At 40.1% G+C, this 26,682-nt stretch overlaps 1 protein-coding gene across 3 annotated transcripts in view; it reads right to left on the bottom strand.

The window, feature by feature from the left end:
• The window catches only part of PEX5L (peroxisomal biogenesis factor 5 like), a 168,257-nt gene that overhangs the window by 53,106 nt on the left and 88,469 nt on the right, over window positions 1–26,682 (bottom strand). The window contains exons 2-6 of one of the 3 annotated variants that reach the window (XM_043522797.1): window positions 25,969–26,034; window positions 24,392–24,496; window positions 10,432–10,543; window positions 5,003–5,212; window positions 2,633–2,756 (exon numbers count right to left, since the gene is read on the bottom strand). In XM_043522797.1, the coding sequence (XP_043378732.1) occupies window positions 2,633–2,756; window positions 5,003–5,212; window positions 10,432–10,543; window positions 24,392–24,496; window positions 25,969–26,034 (617 nt within the window). The remainder of the gene's footprint in view (window positions 1–2,632; window positions 2,757–5,002; window positions 5,213–10,431; window positions 10,544–24,391; window positions 24,497–25,968; window positions 26,035–26,682) is intronic. The other 2 variants (XM_007059074.3, XM_043522798.1) reach the window with 2 other exon arrangements.

The following is a 26,682-nucleotide window of genomic DNA, read 5'->3' as shown; positions in this document are numbered from 1 at the left end:
TTAATTCTGTTAGCTGAGTAGTTTTTAATCGGTGGATAGTGATAGTGCACTGACTGTTCTTCCTTCTTGGTTCTGTTTGTTACACATTTCAGCCCCACGCAAACAATAATCGACACAACTTGTACTCACAGAAGAGATCTGGGGTCTGATTTGCCATTATACAGGTTAAGCCAATGGAGTTAGATTGTCATGGACCTAGTATAATGAAGTGGAGAATCAGGCCCACAGCACTGTTCTCTCTATTTTATAGCCAGGTTAACGGAGGCACAGAAATGTTAAGTGATTTGCCCAAAGCCACTGAGGGAGTCAAAGTGTGAGTAAGGATCTGCACTCCAGAGCCCCAGGCTCCCAGTCCCTTACTCAGATCATGCCTCTCTCCCCTTGCCCAGTAGTCTAGTTTCCTTCCTTTCTAAGTTCTACAAGTGGTAATGCAGAAATGAAACACACTGGGCCAAATTCATTCCTAACCAAAACACACTGGGCCAAATTCATTCATTCATCCCTTGTGTGAGTGAGTGAAACTCAAGTGGAAATCTCCGAGCAAAGTTGGCAGTGATGTAAACGGTGGTGTAAAATTGGTGAGGGTGCGTGTAAATGGTGATGTAGTGATTTGACATTCAGAAGGTGTGCAAAATGAGCATCGCTTACATGCCAGGAGGACAGCAGAAATAAGCAATTAAAAGGAAGACCCCATATAAGGCCCAATTCTGCCCTCACTTACACCTCCTGGAACCTAAAATCAGTCGTATTGCAAAGGGCAGAAGAGAAAGCAGAATTTGGCTTGTCTATCTGATCTTGCATTCTCCTGTTAGTTGCTTTCCTGATACATACATACATACATACATCTTCTGTCCTTTGGTGTGTATGTTGCCCTCATTTCCACGCCCACTGAATGCAGTACAAGTTGCATTACTTTAACACTTTCATTCACCTGTGCCCGTTTTTGGATCACATTTAGTCTGGCATGTATCTCCAACCACATGATGATTTGGGGAATCTGTCTACATAGAACTTGTGAATTCTGGTTGATACGAAATTGCTGTATCATCAAATGGTTTAGTGCACACGGATTCTACCATTTGCTAGACCCTGAGATCAGGGACAATGGAGGGTTGTTACACCTTGATGGCCCCCATTCATATGGGAGTAACTTAGGACAACGGGAGGCCTGAAGCCTAGGGAAACCAGTCTGACTAGAATGTCTGCAGGGAAAGGGTTTGGAGAGCAGAAAATCCATATAGAGGGGAACAAAGTCAGGTATTAATACTTGCTCTTAAAAGCCCCAGAGCCTGAGAAGCTCAGAGAGAGCTCAGAGAAACAGGAAACTTGGGCAGAAGAGGCATGCTTTTGTAGCAAGGGGCCTTTTTTAACTGGAGGACCAGCTGAGGAAGAAGGAAGCTGGCTACACAGGTGAAAGAGAGACTCCGTGATTTAGAAGAGAAGCCATGTGCAGGAGGGGGATCTGGACTCCTTAAGGATTCTGGCCTATGCCCAAAAAACGACCAACAGTGGCGAGGAAACAGGCAGGAAAATGTGTACAGGTGTGTTTCCTGTTTTGTCTAGATCTGTATATTTCTCATGCTCTCTAAAGAGTGATTGGTTTTTGGACCGCTTACAAAGCCTCTCTGTTTGCTTCACCATCAGGTGACCTGAAGAGGTAACTGTAAACCCAGCCTGCCCTCAAGATTGGAGCTTTGGGAAAGGGTGTGCACTTACGCTACTGGGAGGTCTGGGGTGGGGGGTTAGCACTGATCCTGATGGCCGAGGGCAGTTGGGCCGGAAGGCCCCATTTCCATGAAAGTGTAACAGACAGAGAGCTTGTGCCTATGCAACGTACCAGAGAGGCCAAGGAAAGAAGCGGTGCTGCGGCCTACTCAGACCAAGGGCAGCACTGCAGCACATGGGTCTAGCCTTTTGGGACCCTAACACAGCAGCTTGGTGAGTGTTCGACAGAAGGAGCTTTACCAGGGCTATGTGACAATCTATCATTTAGGTCAGCGGTTCCCAACTGTTTAACAAAGGCGACCCATTTATTCCTTTTTTTGTGACCCACCATTACGTACATGCACCCTCTGCCCTGGCACTGCAGCCCTAATCCTTGCCCACTGTAGAGGGGAAGCCCTAGTGTAGGGGAGGCTGGAGAGCAAGGCCGCCTCACACTCCCCATGCTGTGGCAGCTCCTGTCCTGTGGGGCTGGGCCCGGCTCCCCATTCCAGGCATTGTGACCTGACACGCTGGATTGCAGCGCCACTGAGGTTTGGCCCAGCTGCTCTTCTCTCAGGTGGCAATGGCCTGAGCAAGGAGCCGGGTCCAGCCCCGTGGCACAGACACTGCCACTGCAGGGTGAGTGAGGGGTGGGCTTGCCTCCCCCACACCAGGCTGTCCTCTCTGCTCCAAGGCAGGATTAGGCACTGCTGAACTCCACCTGCTATATTCTAGGACTCATCTAAAAATCGTTGGAAAAAAAGTTAACTTATAATTAATATACTTATTACATTATGTCCAAAATGTTTGAGCACTATTAATGTAGCCTAACTGAGGAAATAATATTATGACTCGCCATCAACACAGCATTAGTGAGACTTGAGAGACCAGAGCTGGAAATATTTTCTCAGGAAATCAAGTGTTTTACCATAAAAGCTCTTTTGATGGAGCTCTAGATGAAGATTTTTGTTCTGTAGCTGAATGACCCGTGCTGTTCTTCTCTCCATGAAATTTCAATTCATCCCATTTCTCGAGCTGCGTCTGAATATTTACTGAAAAAAAAAATGAATCTTTTAGGGAACCTAATTAAGAAAACATTATGGCTACAGCTCCATGTAATGGTGGTGAGGAAACTTCACCTTTAAATCACTAAAACCCTGTGTTTTCTATGGTGATTGGAAAGCATATGTTTTAGATGGGGCCCAATCCTCATGAACTTTAGGGCAGTTGAAATTCCTGGGAAAAACTGACATATTTGAGAACCAGCAAAAAGTTACCTAAATCTTCATTTTTCATAGTCACTAAAATTTTAAGATTCTTGTTCAGGAAATAAGTGGGACTGTGCTTGAACTCAGTTATTTCTAAGGCTGTGATTCTTTCGTGGAGGTTGCGGAAGTCACGGATTCCATGACTTTCCGCGACATCTATGACTTCCGCAGTGGCTGGTGCGGCTGACGTTAGAGCCGCCCAAGCAGCTCAGGTGCCCCACGGCTGGCCACACTGGCTGCTGCTGGAGTGACCCGGGGCTAGCTGCTCCTGCAGTCTCCAGGGCCAGCCACACAAGCTCCTGCTACTCAGGAGGCCCTGGGCAGCTGACTCCAGGGATCGTGCTGGTCCCGGGGACCACCCAAGCAGTAGTCCTGGGGGCAGCCCCGGGGAGTGTCTGAGCAGTGGTCCTGGGGGCTGCCCCAGGGCCAGTTGCACCAGCCACTGCTCAGGCGGCCCCAGGCAGCTGGTTCCAGGGACTGCGGGAACAGCGGCCGGTGTGGCTGACTCGGGGGAGTGCCCAAGCAGTGGTCCTGGGGGTGCCCTGGGGACCGGCCAAGCAGCAGCAGTCCCGGGGCAACTGGAGGCCATCTGGAGAGCGGTCCCCGGGAGCAGTGGCTGCGGGGCAGTCAACCCTCAGCACTGGAGCAGGGCGCCCCCCAGAGCAGTGGCGCCCCACAAGTAGAAATTTAGTCATGGGTATTTTTGGTAAAAGTCATGGACAGGTCACAGGCAGTGAATTTTTATTTATTGCCTGTGACCTGTCCATGACTTTTACCTAAAATACCCGTGACTAAATCTTAGCCTTAGTTATTTTAATGTAAATTATATACATTGCAGGGATTGTAGCAGCTTTTTGGTTGTTTTGGTTATTTTTATCCTGTAGATTGTGGGCCAGATTTTGAAAATCCAGCCTCCCTTTTAGCCCTTTGATCCAGTAGGTAATGAAGACAAGGCCTAAGTGAGTTAGTAGTGTTAACTAGGCACCTATCAATAGGAGTTAGGCACCTAACTCATTCAGGTGCTTTGAAGATCCCACCCAGACACAATCTGGAAAGAGTTTTGAGAAAGTTGACCCCAATGATTTTATTTAAGTTCTGAGAGTTCACCTCACAAGAAGCACTGCTCACCATTTATAAGTTATTGGTTTATATTTAATTAAAACTTGGCATTTGTAAGCCTCTCTCTGGTAGCTACCTTCTTGTTGATTAAAAGCTAATATGAAATGTTTAGTGAGAGAGAGAGTATGCCAGAGATGATAAATTACTTTCAAACCAGCCCAGCTTGGAAATGTATTATCCTAATGGCTGTCTGATCAGCATTGCAAAATGAGTTTGTGGACAGAGCCCAGCTCCTAATAGATAAATGTCCACATCATAAAAGTGACCCTCACAATTGACACCGAGGGTGTGTCTAAACTGCAATTAAAAACCTGCGGCTAGCCTGTGCCAGCTGACTTGGGCTTGTGGGGCTCAGGCTCAGGGGCTGTTTAATTGCAGTGTAGACATTTGGGCTTGGGTTGGAGACTGGGCTCTAGGACCCTGTGAGGTGGAAGGGTCCCAGAGCTCAGGCTGCAGCCTTAGTCTGAATGTCTACACCTCAGTTAAACATCCCCTTATCCCGAACCCCGCGAGCCTGAGTCATCTGGCATGGGCCAGCTGTGGGTGTCTAATTGCAGTGTAGACATACCCTGAGTGGCATCTTGGAAAAAGAATGATTTTATTTGCATTTAACAGCTCCCTTCCACTATAAAAACACTTTACCCTCTTACCAAGACATTCCATTCTGTGGGCCAGCTTCTCCATTGCCCTTTATCCTATCTAGTCATTTACCCCAGCGCACATCGAGAGTAAAGGGGGTATAAAATGCTACTAAATCACAATTTATTTGCACTGTGCAGTGGTGTAAATGTCTACAGAAGATGCATGGCAATGGAGAAGATGGCCCAGTGTGCTATTTTGTGATAGCAGCAAGGAGGAATTGGTACAGTTAAGCATGGCTGAGTGGCAGTGATGAAATAACCAGCTCTTACCTAAATCTAATGATGACTTCTCTGGAGCTCTTCCAGTCTGGACCTTCTGCTCAGCATCCACATTTATAAGGTCTGAGTTGTCTGTCTTCTTTCTGTGGGTTGAAGCCTTTACGTTTTCACTTCTTGATGCATTCTCTGACTTCTTTGTCTTGCTTTGGGTTTGTAAGACAGGTTCACTCAGATCCAAGAGATCCAGACCAGTAGATAACACTATCAGAGATGCAAAACGTTAGAACTCAGTTTTAATTCATTTGATTAGATTTTTCTTTTAAATTTGTTTTAATTGACTTGGCAAAATTGAGTTAAATTAAACACATTTGTATTTGACTGTAGTAGATGTTACAAGGTGACTGGGTAAGGACTATGACCAAGATTTTGAAAAGCGACTAGTGATTTTTGGGTGCCTTGTTTTTTTGGGTACTGGTCTTGAGTCACCTTTAAAAGGGCCCAATTCTCAGAAAGGCCCTTTTAAGTTGTTTCAAGTTGGCAGCAGAAATCACTAGTCATTTTTGAACGTCTTAGCCCAGAGTTTCCCACATGATCTGGTTGTCCCAGTATTATGCAATTTGGCTCTGAGAGGGGATTAGGACCAGTCTCACCAGTTTAAAGTACTGAAAGCAATTAAAACCCATCTGATTACCAGCGATTTACGAGATTACTTCTGTGTTGTGCTCTATTAGGGAGAAGATTATAGACTGAATCAGCTTTACCTGACAGCTTGCAATCATTTTGGGTTCAGAGGTAGGTTTTCAAAGAAGCATGTGAGGAGTTACCGAAATGATTCACACTGACTCTAGCCAACTGCTTTGACAACATTCCCTTCACAATTCTCCCAGTGAAAAATAACACTCTGAGATAATCCATGCTTGCCTTACTCAAGCAGCTCATCCTAGTGAATCTCTGGGACTGTTCATATGGGTAAGGCAAGGAGGATTTGGCCCTCCATATTTATATTGTTTTAGGGAGGTTATTTCAAAACCATCTACGAGATTTGGATGCTCAGTTTCCGCTAAACTTTAACAAGAGATTGACACAGAAATCCTTTAGGCACCTCTGAAAATATCAGTCTAAAATGTGTTAAATAATTAGTTTTTTGGACACTGCAAGAAACACACACCAAGCTAAACTGCTAATGATATTCTTATTAAAGGGCCACTGCCAATATAAAAATCACAGTTGTCTGAAATTTTTTTTGCCTACTCACTGATACAAGTAACATCTACGATTATTTTAACAGACATTAAAAAACGTATTTTTCTCTCTTTTCCAGTTTTTTTAGTTGGTATATTTGACAGCACTCTATTTATATTCAGTTGCATTGTTTTGCCTGTGGAGTAGGTCAATTTCCCCTTTTGTTTATGTGAATCTTTCACATAAGAGGAGCGAGAATTTTTTTTTCAAAAATACTGCGATTGTAAAGCAACAAAAACCAGGCCAGGGTATTTTGGGGCAGGCATAGCACCTATAATTACTTTACTTTTTCTTAAATGAATGCTGCCCCTTTAACTACCTGAAGTACCTACAGTCATTCCTCTAACCTATTTGTCTCTGCTAAAAGAAAAACTATTATTCAGTTTCATTTAATTCAATGTTCCATTTTCTATTAAGCTGCATATTGCTTGGGTTACACATTAATTGGAACTGAAAATAATAATCCTCCACTCTAATAAAGGAATTAGTGATTCTAACAGTTTGAGTTTATATGAATTTTAATCTTTCATTTCACTGAAATCTTGAAGCTGCTAATTTTTATGTATTTTTCTGCAATTTAACTTTTTTTAAAAAACTGTATTTATCAATTTAACAATTCCATTCAGCTCAAGTATATCTAACAACTGACATCAGTGCAAATAGAAATACAACAATAAATCCTCTGTTTGCAATAGAATAATGGGAAGGGACAGCATCATAAATCACTAAAAAACCAAGAGATCATGTGAAAGCAGTCCAATATTTTCCAAAAGGTCTCAAAAGATGTTATCTGCAATTTTAATTATTTTAATTGTTGACTACTTATTACATATTAAGCACCCTTTACTTTTCTTAGATGTACAAGGATGATATAAGCAGATATATTTCAGATTTCCAAAAGCCCATATGCTAAACTGACTGCATTCAAGGTAATCAATTTTAATCCTCTAACTGCACATAACGAATTCCAAAGTTAAAGGAGGAAAGGAATAAACAAACAGCTTCCCAGAAGTTCACCAGGTGCATGAAAGCATGGGTTGATAACTGAAGACACGTACAGTTCCTAGTGTAGGTCAGAGTTGCTTCTGGTGTATACTTTACTGCTGTTGACCAAGGTTCTTTTGTTACACCTGTTAGTTGTCTGTACATTTTCAGGCATTCCTTGTCTGTTGGCTTTGACACATTCGTGGAAGGCAGCTCATATTAGATCAGTTTCCCATTTGTCTTGAAATATTCATTAATTTATAGTCACTACTGTAGCATTCACCACCGTGGTTTTCTACTACCTCACACAGGGCAACACGGCATCTCCTATTCATACAGAGCACTGCAACCGTTACTATGTTGAAGTCTGGGGTGGGGTTTCTGCCTTCTTGTTAACTGCATTTGGGTTTTTAGTCGTGACATTTGTACAAGCATGAGCTTAGATTTAGCTAATGTTTTCTTGCGCATGTGTAAGGAACAGAAGTGTGGGTAGGCTGGGAATTCAGCATGAATTATGTATGATCATCGTCAATATTTTCAAAGGTATTACAAAGACTTCCAAGATACCTTGGCTGAATCCCCTTCCTAATATGCAGAATCTCCTGCACAGCTTGCTGGGCTTGGAAGGGTTCATCTAGCCCAACAGCACATGTTGCAGCGTAGTTTTTTGGGGGGATACCCATGATATGTAGCCTTAACCAGTGAATTAAGAACGATTCTTTCTCATTTATCATGTTTGTACACTACCTAGCATAGTAAGGCCCAACCTGGTTGTGTCTTTTTGGTGCTAGCACTTTAAATAATAATCCTGCCTTAATTCTGAATGTCCTTGCTTTTGATGGCTTAGTTTCAGACTCAGCGTTATTTCAGCAACCTTTACAATTCAGTTTTCCAAAGCCCAGGATGAAGTCTTAGGTTGTTGCTTTTTCATCTTCTAAGTCTTGATTCAGTGAATTCAGTTTTGACTTTGGAATTCTAAAAATATTTGGAGTATGGTGTATTTGATATCATAACTGAGTAGGGAAGTACCAAGTAAGGAAGGGATGAGGTAATGAAAACAAGAAATATCTTGGAAGAGGCCAAACATTCATTGCTGGTGAATGGTTGAGGGAATCTGATGTGATGAAAGAGGAGGTGTAGTCCTGCAGTGGCTACTCTTATGGTGCATTAGTGTAATATTGCTGCCAGTCCTGCTTATGGTGAGCATTTTTTCCCCTTACAGCTCTGAAGCTGTTAAAACATACGGAGGCAAATTGTCAGCCCAGTTAGCATATAAATACATGTACAGATGTGTGCCTAATCTGTAGGCAATTGCCCTCATTGCCTTTGAAAATTAGGTAACTGCAAACACAAATATATCAAGTACCTGATTTGGGCATACAGATGCAGTATTGTGCACACAAATTATGTGCATGTTTCACATGGCAACTGGCAAGTGCCATCTGTCTGAAACGCTTTCTCAGTGTGAAAAATTCATTCATAAATGGTATCCAAAGCAAGATGTATGAACACAAATTAGAATTCTCCACTTGGCCATTCCAATGGCTTGTAACAAGGCAAGATGTTTTATGAAATGTTTATAAAATATGGGTAGTTGTGTTGAATACATTGTCCCTTAACTGATGGATTAATTTACTTTGATTAGCCTTTGCACATCGCAAGTAGCATATTATCTCTGAACATACCACTGAATAGCAACACTAAAATCTTAAAAAGAAAAGGAGTACTTGTGGTACCTTAGAGACTAACCAATTTATCTGAGCATAAGCTTTCATGAGCTACAGAGCTGTAGCTCACGAAAGCTTATGCTCAAATAAATTGGTTAGTCTCTAAGGTGCCACAAGTACTCCTTTTCTTTTTACGAATACAGACTAACACGGCTGTTACTCTGAAACTAAAATCTTAAAAACCAATCCTGCAAGAAAGTATACTTTTCTTAATTTTGTGTGCTTTCAGGATTACTATGTCATTTTTATTACTTGCTCTATCTTATTGAAATACAAGACAAATAAGAGATTTATTACATTCTTCCAATAGCAAAGCTCCTGAGCTCAGCTGCGGGTTTTCGCTTCTTTTCCCAGTGGGAAGGGGATAACATTTCAGTATCTCTTTTTTTCTCCCCAAGTTTTCAATAAAGCATGTCTGTAAGTAATAAAGAATTAGCGGCAGGAAGACCAGTGTGGTTTTGACAAGCAGAAATGGAGTAATATTTGGCTCATGTGTTTCATCAAGGAACTTTCTTCATTTACAGAAACACCTAATGCTCCATTGTGTCCAATAAAGTAGGGAAGTAAAATCCTGTTCTATAATTTTGGTCAGTGTAAATGCGAGGGTAAGAAAAAACTATACAAGAAGAGGTTTCAATGATAATGAGCCTTCCAAACAAACTTGGCAGTAGTAGCATTGGTATTAGACAGAATACTGTTCACCAGGAATTTTGCCACAATTTAGATGAACGTATATATATTTTTGTCATTAAATGAAATTCACTCCAGCCTAGCATAATTGGTGGAGAGATTTTTGTGGGGATGTGATGGCCACCACCTAGGCACGAACTGCTACAGCTTGAACTAGGACTGTAACAGACACAGACTCGTATCTTCCATTGATCAGCCACAGAGGAGGATCTGTAACCTATACTCGTCAATGGGGTTACAAAGGTTCTCTGTGCTTGGGAAGAATCTTAGTTCACAACTGGAATGGTCAGAATCATTACAAAAGCCCAGTGGTGAAGACGGCATTATAGACTAAATGAACTCTGTAGAAGTAAGATAATAGCTAGACAAAGCCCTGAACCATTACTTAAGCCTTTATCAAAAAACATTAACTCCAAACTAAGGAAGTTTGGATAAAACGAGAACTAGATGCAACCCATCCATGGTTAATTTTTTGCAAAAGAACAGTCAGGCTGAGGAGTTACCAAACTAAAATCACTGTCCCAATGGACTAAAATCAGAGCTGCATATCTCAACCCCTAACTCTGAAGCTTTGGTATAATTTGAGACCTGGATCCTAACAACCCCAGGTTTAAATTCTGATTTTACAAAACCAAAGCGTGACCAACAAGGTTTTGGCTACTCTCAGATTAATCCACTTGTAACTTACTACCAACTCAGTTTTGTAAAAATAATTAATAATCTTGTTTGATTTAAAAATAAGAAACAAATATGTTATCTGGAAAAAAAATCATAATTAAGCCAAAATGAAAATTAATTATCTTCTTTTAATGAGGGATGATAAAGAAAATTAGTTACCAGCTGTATTTGATGTTACCGGCCTGGCAATGGCTTCTGGTTTGGTTTCACAGAGAAAGTCATCAATGGAGGGGCTCAGGAGAGGTCTGCTTTCTTGTTGCTCATTCACCAGCTGACAACAGAAAAAGACAAGGGTCAAAGAACTTTGTTGAGATGCAAAATCTAAAGAAATAAAATTCATCCTTACAACAGAATGTGGCTAGTTTCTGCTTGTGGGAGAAAAGAGAGACTCTAGTGATTGTCACCTTTTTCTAAGGTACAGGCAGCTTTGGGGTTGAACATAGACTTTTAACAGCTCTTTCCGAACGTCTTAAAATTATGCTCAAATTTCATAAGACATATGTCTTGGTAAAGTACCAAGATGGTTCTTCTGTATCAGTTGTTACATGCTATTGATTATAGGCCAAATTAATGAATGCCTGGTGGCATGAATGGATGAATTTAACTTTTATATCATCTGGGTGGGAATGACCAGTTAATGTTGATTCTTTGTGGTGCATGGGAGGCATCCTTTTTCCATTAATAACTCACACACAGAACTTTAACACAATTTATATTAGAAAATACGCATTAGCCTCTTTAATGTAACCTGTTACCTGTTATGTGAGACACTTCTGTGGAATGCAAGAACCTATGAATGACATAGAGCGAACTCTGTGGAGTTTATGAACCTTTTGAATTGGTTTTTGGCTGTGTAGGGATTATAAATCTATTTTGCATTTTGAATTATTTACTCCTGTAATTTTCATTGCATGAGTCTGGTGTTTTTTAAGGAAGATTCAGTTCAGATTTTCTGCCAGCTAAAGGCAAACCTACTGCACAAATTAAGGAGAAAAGAATACAATTATTGTCTCTGTGCTGCAATTGACTCTCTGCTGTTTTCTTTGCGGCGTCAGGGCCTCTGCAGACACAATGGGGTGCCCTTTTGATGGTATGGTTTGACTTTATTTTATCTTTAAGAATGTTTTCTCCTCTGTTCCTTTTATCTCTGTCTCTTTCATCCCCATTTTTACCCTTCCTCCCCCTTGCTCTCTCCCTCTTCTATTCTCCCCTTTTCAAAAAATTTTATTAAGTGGCACATGAACCCCACAATATTTTTAACATGAGTTGAACTTTCAAGCCCAGGATGTTTGAATGGTTCAGAATTGGCTAAAAGGCATTTTCTCATTCCTGTAGTGTATGACCTCTGTCAACAGCCGCCCGGAAAGTTAGTGTCTGTTAAATGTATAAAAAACCCACCGATGTGCGTCAGCACTTACCCAGACAACAGAATCTCAAATTATGAAGAGTAACAGAACTGCTCAGCTTCACTGTTCTTATAAGGCTATATGACTCTGCACCCCTAAAGTGCTCAGCAATTTGCAAGACAAAGTACTTCACAAAGTGATAGGCTGGAGCTGATGAGATATGGGGAAGCATGTCCATTTCTGTAAAGAGTCAAATTTTCAAACTGGCCCCTACATGTGAGCATGTATGTTTGGCATGTGCACCCACTCATATGCTCAGGATCCTACATTTGTGCACTCCAAGTAGACATACACACGGAAAGGGGTTAGTGAGATGAGTGCCCAATATGTGTGTGCCAGTGGGTGCATGTGGAAATTTAGATGCTGGTTTGAAGATTTGGCAATAACAGATTCCCATGCACTAGAATCCTGATATTTGTATAGCCAAATTACAAGTGCACCTTACAAGAGAGTTAATCATGTGGTTTTCATCAATGTTTTCCAAATTATGCACTCAATGGAATTTAGGGATCAAAGTCTAACACCACATTCTTCTCTTTTGAATACACATACAGGTAATTTCCTAATTTACGTGAATGTCTGCACTTGATCTGTAAACTGCATTTATTCCAGATGCTGATCTTTGATCTTCATTACTGGTGGATCTGTCTATACACATAGTTTCTAGAGCTACATTTCTAGCAAATATTGTTGGTGTGTCAGACATGTCTCTACATAACTTAAAGTTTACCAGGTATAATACACTCCTAGTCACTGCCAGTGGGGAAAACCAGCTTGGATGCTTAGCTGATGCTTGTCCAAACTAATGTGAATATTTTAAGGCTCTCCTTCTTTTTAATGATGTAACAGCCCCCAGAAATCATCTGTCATGATCACCAAGTAGGCCTCTATCCTTTCGTCCCTCTTGCATTTAAGGATCCCATTGTAGGATCCAGCATCACAAAGAGCTTTTCTGCAGGGCTTTTGCAATGCTGAAGATATGTGCCCTGGTGAACAAAAAGCCCAACCAGAAGATTGTCAGAGCTCCCAGGTCAATGGGATCTTCCCAGGTGTGTTTGTGACATGCTAGGGTTCTTAGAAAAGTCCTACAGAATTTGATAGGAATGAAACGATAGGTTTCTAAAAATCTATAGGATTTAATAGTAAATACTAATATTTCTGTAATTTTTTAAACCATCCTATAGAATAGGATTATAATATACCATTAAATTATGTGGGATGGTTTAAAAATGTTATTACATTTTCTGGAATTTTACCTTAAAGGGAAATATGGAAGTTGAGGGTGGGGGAAGGAAGGGGATATTGACAGTCATGGGAATGGAGAGAGTCAAAATTGCCAGTTGGGAGGGAGGGATCTGCAGGTCTATTGGAGGGGCATAAGCTGAGGACTTGGGAAGGAAGGAAATTTGGGGAAGCAGTGGAAATTTGGGGAAGCAGCTATGGCAATGTTGAGAATCAGAATGGGGAGAAAAAAGAGGATTCTAATCCGAATGGTCCTGGTTTGAGCAGGGGGTTGGACTAGATGACCTCCTGAGGTCCCTTCCAACCCTGATATTCTATGATTCTATGGATCTGAGTTCAGGTGTTGTTTGGAGATAAGAGTTGAGAGATGTTGTTTTCTACCCCCACAGATGGCTGGTTCCCACACTCCAAGTCATTTCTTTGTTATTCTTACAAAAAAAGCAACTGTCATTCATTAAGATCATATTAGTGATGTGATGGAGGGGCAGCTCAGAAGCTCCTTGCTAAAATTCTGCTACCAAAATGAAGGAAGACTGAGGAGTATCTCTCCTACCACTGTCCTCTGCAATGAGCGTATTTCCAGCAAATGCACTTGATCTGTTTGCCAAGTCGTATTGCCTCTCTCCTGAATTTTGGGCATTTTTGTTTAGTTGGAAAAACAAATAGGTCCCTCATCTTCTTGCTCTTTCCCCCTGTGACACACACTGATTTCCTTAAGGGTTAAAATCTTGTGGGAGCTCCTTATAATAAAGACTGCACACTGGATCAACCTTCAGTTGAAAGATCTGGGCTCAAAACAGCCTAGCTAACACAACCATGATAAGTGTCTACTAATTCTTGCACCTTAATAAACACAGACTACATATGGCCCAGTAATACAACATATCAGCAACACAGTAATTATTTTGCAGTGGGGAAGGTATTTCATGACATATCAGACTCTTCAACTATAAGGAATCCCACACGCCCTTGATAAGCTGGTATAGGAGTAGACTTCTGACTACCCTGAGAGGTATGCCATGCAATTTGGTAAGGCCCCCTCTCTCACATTTTGTTAATATAATTTGCATTCCATTACTGCCACATGTGTTGGGCCAAATTCATGCCTGATCTAATTCCACTGACTTCAAAGTTACACCAGTGTTCTGAAACGTTCATATCCATAGTAAAGTATTAATGATGATTTATGGTTCACAGACACCTTCCATCTGAGGCTCTCAGAATACTTTAAAACATTAATAAACTTAGCCTCATAACACCACTGAGGTAGAGATAGAGAAGTATTGCCCCCATAGTATAGATGAGAAAATAGAGGAGAAGAGAAATCAAGTGAGTTGACCAAGGTCATGCAATAATTTATGTGGCAGAACTGGAAGTATAACCCAGATCTTCTGAATTCCATTACTAAGCTTTAACAACTGGACAATGCACTCTTATTACACTGTAGTATTATAGGATAATAGGGGACCATATAATCCGCTCCAGTATTATGTATTTGCCAGTAATGCAAAAACTACATTTATAGAGCAGTGTGTAATCATTAATTGGTTTTTTGAATCCCAACTCAGACAGTGGGTGCCACAAATTCACAGTGTCCTGACAGCTACATTGTGCTTTCCAAAATCTCATTTAATTGAAACATAGTCTCAACTGAAAGTTGTCTACAAACTTGTCTGGTGCGCTACTTCCTTATTGGCTTCACATCTGAGGAGGCTCAACAATAACATAAAATATTCCTTCTAAATTGAAATAAATTTCATGCACATTTATCTGACTTATGCTATCAGACACTAGACTAGAAAAACTTGTTTTTCCCCTCGCAAGGAATTCTTTTTTCAAAAACGTGCTTGCTTTTGTTATTCCACTGTCATAATCATGACTGAGGGTGTGGATATTCATATTTTTGGGAAGGTACTAGTGGCACAAATATCTGTCTAGAGGCAGACATCAGCCCCTCTAACGTACTGTATAACTTACCTATCTTTAGCACCGATCTGAGATGAGAAATTAGTCCTTTGTAAAGGAGTCTAGGTTCCTGATGTGGCGCTTTTGCCTTTCTCTGTCCCATTCAGTATATGCTCCCATTCAGTATACAACAGATGCAGTTTCATAGTGCACAGATGGAATCCACTGGTTTCCATTTTACGACTTGCTATCATTCACCATGTTCAGACACTCTTGCCAATCTTGCTATACTAACCGCCATAATGTCCAGCAGGACTTTGGCTTGTGGGGCTTGGAGAACTGCTATGGTTTGTGCCATCATTCCCATCTGCAAGTGTACAGTAATATTTTATATAGCTACCAAGTGCTTTTATAGAATTTACTGGTTTCCAGTTTTCTATCACTTGCCATTGCTGCACGATAGTGCCCCTTGGCTCTATACTCTCTCGCTTCCTGACTTCCTATATTTTCCCCTCTGATCACCTTCTTCACCGTTAACTTCAGCTTTACTCTCTCTGACCCAGGGAAAACTTGGTGCCACCTGGCAGAGGGCATGGGGTGCATAGGGTTGCAGAGAGATCCCTTCGGTCAGATATATGCATAATACTTCATCAAAGGGTGGTATGTCAAATCTCTACTGAGAACCAGTAGCCCACTTGTCAGCATAATCGTTGCAAAATGTGTATACAGATAATATTTAAGAGTTTGTCTCTATACTGATATAGGTTCTTAAGGTCTTGGAGTTAAGACAGGTCACCAGGAGGTGACATACTTCAGAAAGGTTCCTTTTACCTATCTCCCTGTCTGGCTGTTTGTATATTGTATGTCTCACAATGTATGCCTATATGGATATTTAGCCAAGGCTAAATAAGAGACTGTGAAGTCTACAAGAAAGGAAATATACAGGGTGAAACAAATAGGAGGAGGCGATCTCTTTATGAATAAAGACATATATCTTGTATATCTTGGGGTACAAGAAAACACACAGGATCCTTCACTTAGGAGGCAACTGACATTTGCTTGTCTCATTAAAAGGATGTCACAGCCAATCTGGCTGTAAAGTGTAGCAAGAATTTTGGGTGAGCAATATTCTCATGTCTGCTAGAGTATCTGCTTAATTAAGTCTAAGCTCTAGAACGCATGTTATAATTTTTTTATATGTTACCATTTGTTTCTAATATTTCTATGTGAATCTCTGTTTTGTTAAATAAATATGTTTATAATGAAACTAAATATAAGTGCTGTGTGTTAAGTGGAGCGGTGACCTGAGGTGGAGCTGGTAAACTGGTATACTGTTTCTTTGGAAGCATTGTATCTGGAAGCAGTGAATCTGTGAATACTGCAAGTGTCCTGTGGACCAGGTTGATGCTTGAAGGGCTCAAGGGTTGGGGTGTGCCAACCTGCAGAGTAACAGTGGGGTCTGAGATTTTTATAGGAGAGTGCTTGTGTTGCCAGGTGGCAGGTGGAGCTGAGGAGCTGACTGATGGCAGGCAAAGACAAGGCTTCCTCATGCTAAGGGCAAGCATCAGTGAGGTGCCTCTCAACCCTGGGAAGCGATGGACGCTTCTTGTACCATATTTCCCTGCAATTACTCCTCCCAGCCAACGGGAGCTGTTTTGGGCTGTAGTTACAAGAGCAGCCAGGCGGCCCTTCTGCCTCCCCCCTGGCTGCTTTCTGGACCAGACTCCTGCTCGCTCACTTGCAGCCTGCGTGGCACTCTGAGCTGTGGTGAGGGCTGGCTGGGGAGCAAGAGGATGCACTGGCTGCCTCAGTGACTTACCACCGGGGTAGGTGTGAGGCCAATGGAGGGTGATGGGGTGGGGTTGAGGGCTGGGGATGGGGCTCTGGGGGAACAGGGTCTAGTGGCAATGGGCAGGGGTTGAGAGGATGGGGCCAGAGGCCAAACTGGGTGGGATAGGACCTGAACATGGCTATCTGAATGGAGAGGGGGGGCTAATATGGAGGAGGGGCAGGACGAGGGACGTTGCTGTAACTCTCCCACCTAACGCTAGCCACCACCAGGCTCCCTCACTCACCCCAGACAACCCCAGGCTGCTCCAGGCTCTACCCCCATCACCAACCCCTGGCTTTCCCACCCACACTCAACCACATCTCTCTCACCTTGTAGCGGCGCCCAGCCCAGATTCACTCCAGTACTCCTGCCCGGACTGCTCCAGCTCTCCCACTCCCAACAAAGCTTCATCCACAGGCCCATCCCATCCTGTAAAGACACCCCCTTAGATGCATTCCACTGCCCCCTGCCACGCTCCATCCCTCCTAGCAAGCTCCTCCAGTTACTCCTGGCTCCTCCCCAAACCCAGGGAATATTTGCGGTCTCCACTCCTGGGGACCTTGTGAGGGGAATCAGCGAAGCATCATCAATGACTGGAAATGTCACATACTGAGCTATATAAAACGGGCAGCTATGCTGCCCTCTAAAAATATTCCCAGTACTGTTCTTTCTGTAGCTTTCGGTTCTTGCTTTTGATATAGGATCCTCGTGAGTCTAGTGGCATCAGACTTATATTTTACAGTGCCTGATGAGAATGTAAAGGTGGCAGGATCTTGCATATCAAAACAATTTGCTTTGCCTTGCTGACAATGTACAGTTTACTGTAACTGCAATAAAAAGAGTTTTAAAACATCCAGGCAGCAACCAAACAAAAATATGGCTATAATAAGGCTCTGTTTGTTGAGGAAATGCTCAAATCTGAGAGTACCTGAAGGCTTGTAGGTAGATGAATCCTGAGAACTTCCCATATCCACAGGTAAATTACCAGAGTAAAGACCAGCTTCTTATCAACAGTCAGATGTTTGCAGGTAGAAATGACGTTTAGCCTGCACAATCTGCCTTTGATCAATGGCTACTACTATCTTATGTACCTTGTTCCCAAAACAACCAGAAATTACATCAAAGGTGAAATGGTGCTCACCAGTAATTTAGTGCTGACAGCAGATAGGTGTGTGTGTGTTTAGGATTCCAACAGATACAATAATGGACATTTAAATGCACGTGTCTAATGTAGTGTGTAACATATCTACTATGCAAAGGTGTTTTGTTTCTGCTCTACAGTATCTCTTAACTCTTTCTTCCTTTCCAGACCTTGAAACTCCTTTTATGTTCAAAGTAAATGTGCAGTGACAGTGAGTTGTTGGTTGTGTTGTAAACTTTAAATGTTGAGATGTGTCCCCTTTCTAGTTATGTTGGCCACTTACTTTAGATTCTTTCTACAGTGGAGTTTTTTTTCTCCCAGATGAATAGACGCATTCTGCTTCCTTTCAAACTGTTTTATATCAATATGAATTACACATTCTTTCATCTCTTCTCTTTTTATTCAGTGCTGTGTCTTAATTGTAGAGCTTTGCATTTTCTGTAGAAGAAATCAAAACTCCAAAGGTGGTGTTTTTCTTCTTTATAATGAGTTTGTACAGCCCAGATAACATTTACTGAAATATCTGGTACATTTCTTTTGGAACTCCTAACTATGCTGTTGGCAAAGAGCTAGTGTTTTCTTTGTTTGCACCATATAAGGTGCAAAGGTTCTTCAAACCTTCCGGCACTCACTTATCTAAATTCAGCAAAGATGAAGCCAACTTTCTTTCATAGAATCATAGAATATCAGGGTCAGAAGGGACCCCAGGAGGTCATCTAGTCCAACCCCCTGCTCAAAGCAGGACCGATCCCCAACTAAATCATCCCAGCCAGAGCTTTGTCAAGCCTGACCTTAAAAACCTCTAAGAAGGAGATTCTACCACCTCCCTAGGTAACCCATTCCAGTGCTTCACCACACTCCTAGTGAAATTTTTTTTCCTAATATCCAATCTAAACCTCCCCCCCTGCAACTTGAGACCATTACTGCTTGTTCTGTCATCTGGTACCACTGAGAACAGTCTAGATACTTCCTCTTTGGAACCCCCTTTCAGGTAGTTGAAAGCAGCTATCAAATCCCCCCCTTATTCTTCTCTTCTGCAGACTAAATAATCCCAGTCCTCTCAGCCTCTCCTCATACGTCACGTGCTCCAGCCCCCTAATCATTTTTGTTGCCTTCCGCTGGACTCTTTCCAATTTTTCCACATCCTTCTTGTAGTGTGGGGCCCAAAACTGGACACAGTACTCCAGATGAGGCCTCACCAATGCCAAATAGAGGGGAATGATCACATCCCTCAATCTGCTGTCAATGCTCCTACTTATACAGCCCAAAATGCCATTAGCCTTCTTGGCAACAAGGGCACACTGTTGACTCATATCCAGCTTCTTGTCCACTGTAACCCCTGGGTCCTTTTCTGCAGAACTGCTGCCTAGCCACTCGGTCCCTAGTCTGTAGCGGTGCATGGGATTCTTCCGTCCTAAGTGCAGGACTCTGCCCTTGTCCTTGCTGAACCTCATCAGATTTCTTTTGGCCCAATCCTCTGATTTGTCTAGGTCCCTCTGTATCCTATCCCTACCCTCCAGCATATCTACCACTCCTCCCAGTTTAGTGTCATCCTCCCAGTTTAGTGTTTAATTAAAGGAACTTTCATAGTTCCTTTAATTGCCTAAACTACCTGAGCTGATTCCTTAGTCCAGCAATCGAGTTTAGAACCTATGTCTGTAAACTTTACATTACAACTATTCTGTTCTTTGTGTTATGGAATCAACATACATAGATTTCCAGCTGTTGTAATGCTCCAAAAGGCTGTAGATTTTTCCCTTCTGGATCTTTCACAATGTTGCTAATACTGCAAGTGCATTCCTTAAACACAGGCACTTTTATCCTGTACTCATTCTAGCTCATGTACGGTATTTATAACCATGTACCTATCACTGTAATTTCACCATTGGTGGAATAGCTGGTTCCTTCCCCCCACCTGCAGGGCTGGAATAGTCCCCACAGCATAGGGACTGGAACTAAGGGTGCTGGGGGTGCTGACATATCTCCAGGCTTGAAGTGGTTTCCATTGCATACAGCTTTTACAGTTTGGTTCAATGGCTCTCAGCACCCACAGTATAAAAATTGTGGGGCAGGAGAGCTGGAACAGTGTGGTCCTTAAAACAAAAAAAGAAAAAAAAAGACAAAAAAAAAAGACAGGTCTTGTTTAAATTGGTTTCTATGGCAATGTAATAGCATCTATAGAAATTGCTGTAAAAACCCATCGGGCTTGATTTTTCCATTGTCTTGCGCCTTGTGTTGTCATCTACACCTGAGCAAAATGAGTGTAAAGTATAGCATTTATAACAATGTTGACCATAGAATGAATAGAGACTATCCTTTCTATGGCTTTTCTTTTTAACCATCCTGTAGAATTCTATAACAGGAACATACTTTTCTGTTAAATTTTTTAGGGTTGTCATAGAAACTGATGGCAGGTTTGTCATTTTCTATTAAATTGTACAGACCTTCTCCGTAGAGGAGATGGCTTTGCACAGGTATTGGCACTGGAAATGGTCATATGGCTAACCTGAAAGTTGTCTGTGGGTCTTTCTACTTGCACCATGCAACTCAGGTGACCAGTAGCACAATGCAAATAGCAAGTTAGAAATAAGAAATACTCAAAGCAATAGCCATAGTAAATAGTTTGCAATATCCCAGAGACTGAATTATGTTTGCATAAAGTATTTGTTATTTAAAATAAATCAACAAGCAAATCTGTAAAAACTGATTCCTATTCACAGATAATTCATGAACAGAAAAAGGGGCTAAATGAATCTAATATATTATTTGCTGCATATAGCTTTCTCAGATCTTTTTATGACCACAGAATAACAGTCAGGACATTTTTAAACATAATTATATTGTTTCATAACATCCTATTTTTATCTCTTCCTTTTTTGTTAAATGGAGTCCCATACAAAGATATATTATAAATGATCTTAAAGTCTCATTATTTCCCTTGGTAACATAAAATTAAGTTATGTGACAGAAAAGTCTGTTTAATTTGTGATGGAAAAGTCTGTTTAACTTTAGGCAGGCAGCCAATTTATGAGTTTTAAACTATGTTGTCAAGGCAACATTTTTTTATTATTTTCATGAGAATGTTTGTGCTGAAATCATACATACTTGTCTAAAAACAATAATACTAAAATAAATTTAATAATATTTAACTTAGAGATACAAAGTAGGATCAGTTAATATTTATGCCTAACATACACTTGCATATTTTGTTTTCACAACATTTTAAAGTTATATAGCTTATGCTATGTGGCTAATATTAGATGAAACAATATAAAGGGGAAAAAAAGCGCGTGTTGAAGTGCTTTGCTGAGTCAGGGCCTAAATCTCTAAATGACCTAAAGTGAATTGTGAGTCTGACTGTTGATTGTACAATTCAAAATGTGTCTTACAATGAATATTTGAGTGTAAAATGAACTTTTCATGGTTATTCCTACTAGTAAATAACTCTCAAGTGCTCAAATGTTTCTAAAAAGTGAACACACAAAACTTGCAAAGAGGGTCAATAGAAATTTACTTTTGAATTCACATGAATATTCATAAACAATTTTCTCCATTATTCACTCAGCTGCAGTCAGTAATATATGATTTTCTGTAAATATATTACATCTCTCTCTCCCCTTTTCTAGCTTCTAGATTCCATGAATAACAAATGCACTTTTAAAAAATTTGTCTTCTCTCTCTGTTTGAACCTTCTTACCAAGAGACAGGGAGACAGTAAAATAAAATGGAGACACATTCTACCAAATCCCATTAACACTAAAACCCTGCTCTCTGCATTGATACTTGATATATTAAATTTGGATACTTCTGAATGCCTTCTTATGCCAATAAAGGGACTTTCACTGAAAAAACTGAGATAGACTCACAGAAAGTAGAGACTGAAAAGACCTGTTAAATCATCTAGTGTATCCTACTGCTAGTGTAGTATGTTCCTTAATGTTGAGACGATGGGCCAGATTCGCAGGTGGTGTAAATCAGCATAGCTATGCTAATACATAGGAGCTGAGGATCTGTGATTATATTTGATTTTGTAACTTATGGTAAAGTGATATTTGCTGTATCCATGAATTTGAAAAAAAATATTTCAAATGTACAGTGATTATTTCTCTCAACAAATAAGTGTCACCTCTTCCGAGGAGAGGTTGGATAGGAGCATAAAAATAATTGAACGTGAATGTGTGTCCAGCTTGTGCTTCAGTGAATGTATATGGTATTTTCCAGGGAGAAGAGGAGAGAGGGAGCTTCCTTGAAGCTTTACTTAAAGCACCTTCACACGTTATAACTGGCAATTTCTCACAATCTCTCACCAGGGACTGTATGTTTCATATCTATACTGTAGATGCCACTGATCTCATCTGAGTTTTCTTCACAAATCAAGCATGGTAAGTCCTAGTTTCACTGAGCACTTTGTCCATTATGAAAACAAATGGGTCTATTTAAGTAGGAATTGCATGTATTCTGGAAGCTACTTCACATGCAGAATTCCCACTGAGTTCAATGGGAGTTGCACAGGAGATGGGCTGCAAGACCAGGCTCGTAATGACATCTTGAGATAACCATTACAGTTACAAAAAATACACAGCTACACAGTATTCTTCAATGCTGATTCTGTGTGACTAGTAGATGACCTCTGAAAGACTAGACCTTACTCTTTTGACCTAAATTTGACCTGACTTGGAAAGTTTGGCCAGTGGTAATTAGTAATTATTTCCATTTGATATACATATTATATCCCGTGAGCTGCAGCCACATCCATCTCTCTCATCATGTGAAGAATCAGGACAAATATCTGTATACCATTAGTAGAGGCCGAATGTATATTGCCATATAGGAACACAGTATTCTGAATGAATGATCTGAACAAGAGGTTTGCACAGAGACATTAAAGACACAAGAATCTTAAAACAGAAACACATCCAGAAAGTTAGGATACAAATGATAAATATGATATGGTCATTTACTGTACATAACACATACATGATGCAGAGGTGGCTATGGAAAATACTCACTTTTTCACTTGATTCTGCTTCCTTTTGGCTTGTGCACCCCAATAGTGCATAGCAGGGAAGTAGGTACTTGTGTGTAGTGGAAAAAATTACACTGACTAATAAACACAAGCATTTTACTTAGAAAAACGGTCACCAACTATTGCTGAATGAATTTGACAAACAACCAATACAAGTAGTGCATCAAACATGTTATGAACCTGGGATGAAATCCTGGCCCCATTGAAGTCAATGGGAGTTTTGCCATTCACTTCAAGGGGCCCAGGGTTTCACCCCTGGTTTCAATATTTGTGATTCATAAACTGGTTAGTGTAAAATTGGAATATGATGCTTTAAACAAAGCATCCTATTCCCTCATGCAATCATGTTTTAACTAATACAGTACATCACAAGTATAATACAACATTTGACAGAGGTTTGGGAGGAAATTGACAGAAATGTTTTCCAATGTATAGGAACATGTTAATGATCAAAAATTCTATTATTAATTAATTGACTTAGTGTAATACATTTTATACCGGCTATAAGGTAAGCTTGTGCTGGCATTTTACAAGTTACATATTATTTTTGAACATAAATATCTATTACCCTACAGTAGAAGAAAGGTTTTTTGGATTTTGTTGAAGATTATTTTTATGTAAGAAAAGCCATGTGATGTATGACATCAAACCTATTGTTGAATATGAATAATCTTGTGTACTTATATGTTAAATAGTAAGCATCAAACCAAGTAATTGTATTAAATTCTATTATTATGTATGTTGCTGGGGAAAATTTGCTAAATTTAAGCCAAAGATGCTGGTTATCCACAGGATTTTTTTTAAATTGTCCAATTCAGATGTATTATACATTTGTGTCATTTTCATTACTTATAGTCTACCACCTATCAAGTTTCAGGTAATGGACCTGTATTCTTGCATTTACTGGCTTTACAAGGATAAAAACAATGAAGTATGTAAAATAATCTAATTTGAAATATGAGTTAAATTCTAGTGAAAACTTAAGGGATTTTATGTGTTTATAAATGATACCACTATCAAGTGGTTGTTATATATGATTTTATATATACATACTGTACGTATGAATGTGTGTATATATATATTATGAGAGGTTAGATTGGCAGCATGAATAATATTTGACCCTTTAAAATCAATTTAAAATACTCTACTGGTAACTGACATATGTATATTGTGCTTACTACAAATCATTTGTTCGAAAATTTGCATTTTTTTGTTCGAAAGCTCCGAAGCACAAGCAGTTAATTTATTTTCCATAAGCTATTATTTTCTATATTACTTTATGATGACACAAAATTTAATTTTGTATAAAATATTTTCTGAAGGGTCAAGCTCAAGCAGAATTACTAAAACTAATATACACCAATTGAAAACCTAAACAATGAATGAATTTCTCCCCATTTCCTTTTTTATATATGTGGCATTTTATAATAGCTTTTTCTTTTGGGAAAACTATAATTGCCTGTTAAGTTTTGACTCAAGAATGTTAATGCTTATCTGCTAGTTAAATTACATTCTTCATTAGATTAACATATGTCAGCTGCCTACTGGAATCCTAACATTCTGCCCACCTGTGATGTCATAGTAAGGAGGGGCTTTTCCTCTGCAGACTCCTCCCTCGGTATCTCCTTCATCACCATGGCAACAGCCTTATCTGCCGCCCTAGAGCCTTTCCCCTACAACAGTGAAATCAACAATGGCTTGTGTCAGGAGGAATCTTTGTTACTGGTTACAAAATATACACCCCAGAACAATCCAGTAATTAAATGACGGTGTTACGCTGGAAGTAAAAGTATGTTGTTGTTGAAAATAAAATACACATATACTGTTAAAAACAAAATGCCAAAACCAAACAAGCAAACAAAAAAACCCAACAACTTAATTGATAACAAAGTTGGGGCCCCGTCCTGCAGCTTTTACTCATATGAATCACTCCACTGAAGTCAATAGGACTACAAACTGCCTTAGTCTTGTGAGGCCTCGCAGGAGTACATCAGCAGGAGTGAAGGAAGTTGAGAATCTCACAGAACTTGGCCCTCATATGAGTAATATATGGAGGATCAGGCCCTTAATTTCTTCACCACTAGTTAATTGTAGTTACCGGCAACTTTACAGCTGAAATATACATGCTTTCTACTCAAATCAGATTATAGACAAAAAGAAATCAGACTGTTATGAAGATTTAGAGCTTACGTAAAATGAAAGTTAAATTCTCCTTTAAATACTCTAAATATAAGGGCAAAATTCTCCTCTTGGATCTACATTGTAGATCGTGAGTCTCTGATACTCTGCTCTCCCTGTATGTAGAGAACTTCTGTAAGTGTCAGTCAATGTTTGAGGGTGTAGGGAGAGAAGAGTAGTGGAGCTGAGTTACACTCACAAAACTCCATTGAAGTCCATGGGAGTTTGGGGTGTACAAAGACTGAAGGATCTGGCTCCATGACTTCAGAATTTTGCCCTAAGCTTACATACATTTCATTAACTAAGAGTCTATTGAATGTATTTTTTAACTACAGTACAGTATAATAAGAATGACTTAAAATATCATTGTATACTGTGTCCTGAGAAGGATACTGCATATTGATACCAATGTGATGTAATTTTTATATCACAAATACCGTATAATCGTTCACAGCTCAAAAACATGAATACTATCGCAATTTTAAAACAATGTTTATGAGGAAAACAAGGTCAAATTAACATATTTGTGCAACGCATTGCAGTCAACCTAGAGAGAGTTCTTTGCATGCTGCAAGAAGTTCTCATACCATACGTGTCATAAAACATAGGCATGCTCAATTTGTAATTCCTTTGATATCCAAAGAACTGCAAAAGGCATTGTAAAATTTACTTCAGATTAGGATATTCTCTCTTATTTGATGAGAAGAGAGTTCTAAGTGCTAAGCATATCAAAGGTACTTGTCCAAACATTTATTTATTCATGATTCATTTGATATGTTACAAATCCATGAAAATATTTTCTTTAATATGTGGAGCTACCATTTAGCTAGCATTAGTAACATGCTATTTGACTTTCAGAAACCTAATCCTTTTGTGTTGAATGCTATAGAGACGTAGTTTATTAGCTCAAAAAGGATGCATCAGAAAGCATGCAGTGCTTTTTATTTCTTGCACAGTAGAAACCCACCAAAGCAAAGGTCAGGTCACTTTTTTGAAGACAGAGCCACTTTTTCTTCAAGGTTTCACCTACTGCCTGAAAAGAGTCATGATACTCACATTAGTGCCTGCTATCAACTTTTTAAAAAAATAGCCCAGTGAATGGCTGATATCATACACCACATATTTCATCACTTTAAAAGTGTGGCAATAGTCAGAATAGAAACTCAGTAAAAATGACATCTTAGGATACTGTATTGCTTTTCCATCAGTGACTTTCATCTCACATTTGCTATGTTTGGAAGTCAAAACACGATTTATTCAGTTGAACTGCAACCCCACAAGAGCATGGGTGAACCATGTTGATTTATTTCTGACTGGTACACTCATGACATACAATAAAGATTCTGGAATCAGAACTTAGCTTTTCGACATATCTGATGATAGGAGAGGCGGAGCAGAATATAGCAGCTGTAGTTCCCAGTGATTTCAATAGAGGGAGATGCAGGTGCTCAATACCTCTAAAAACCTGGCCACATATTTAGGTGCTTAAATATGGATTTCAGTGCCTAATGTTAGGTGTCCAAGTTTAAATGTTTTGGTCACTGTATTCAGGGCATTCTTGTATATACTTGAAATTTTGCCTGTCTGTAAATTTTTGGCAGTAGCACCTCTGGCAGCTTGCAGAAGCATGAGTGAGTTTGATTATGTCCTGCGGGACACAATCAATTATTTCCCCCTCTCC

The sequence above is a fragment of the Chelonia mydas genome, chromosome 9 (assembly GCF_015237465.2).
Source record: "Chelonia mydas isolate rCheMyd1 chromosome 9, rCheMyd1.pri.v2, whole genome shotgun sequence".
Taxonomy (NCBI): Eukaryota; Metazoa; Chordata; order Testudines; family Cheloniidae; genus Chelonia; species Chelonia mydas.
The sequence above is the reverse complement of the archived record's forward strand: the minus strand, read 5'-3'. Positions and strand labels throughout refer to the sequence as shown.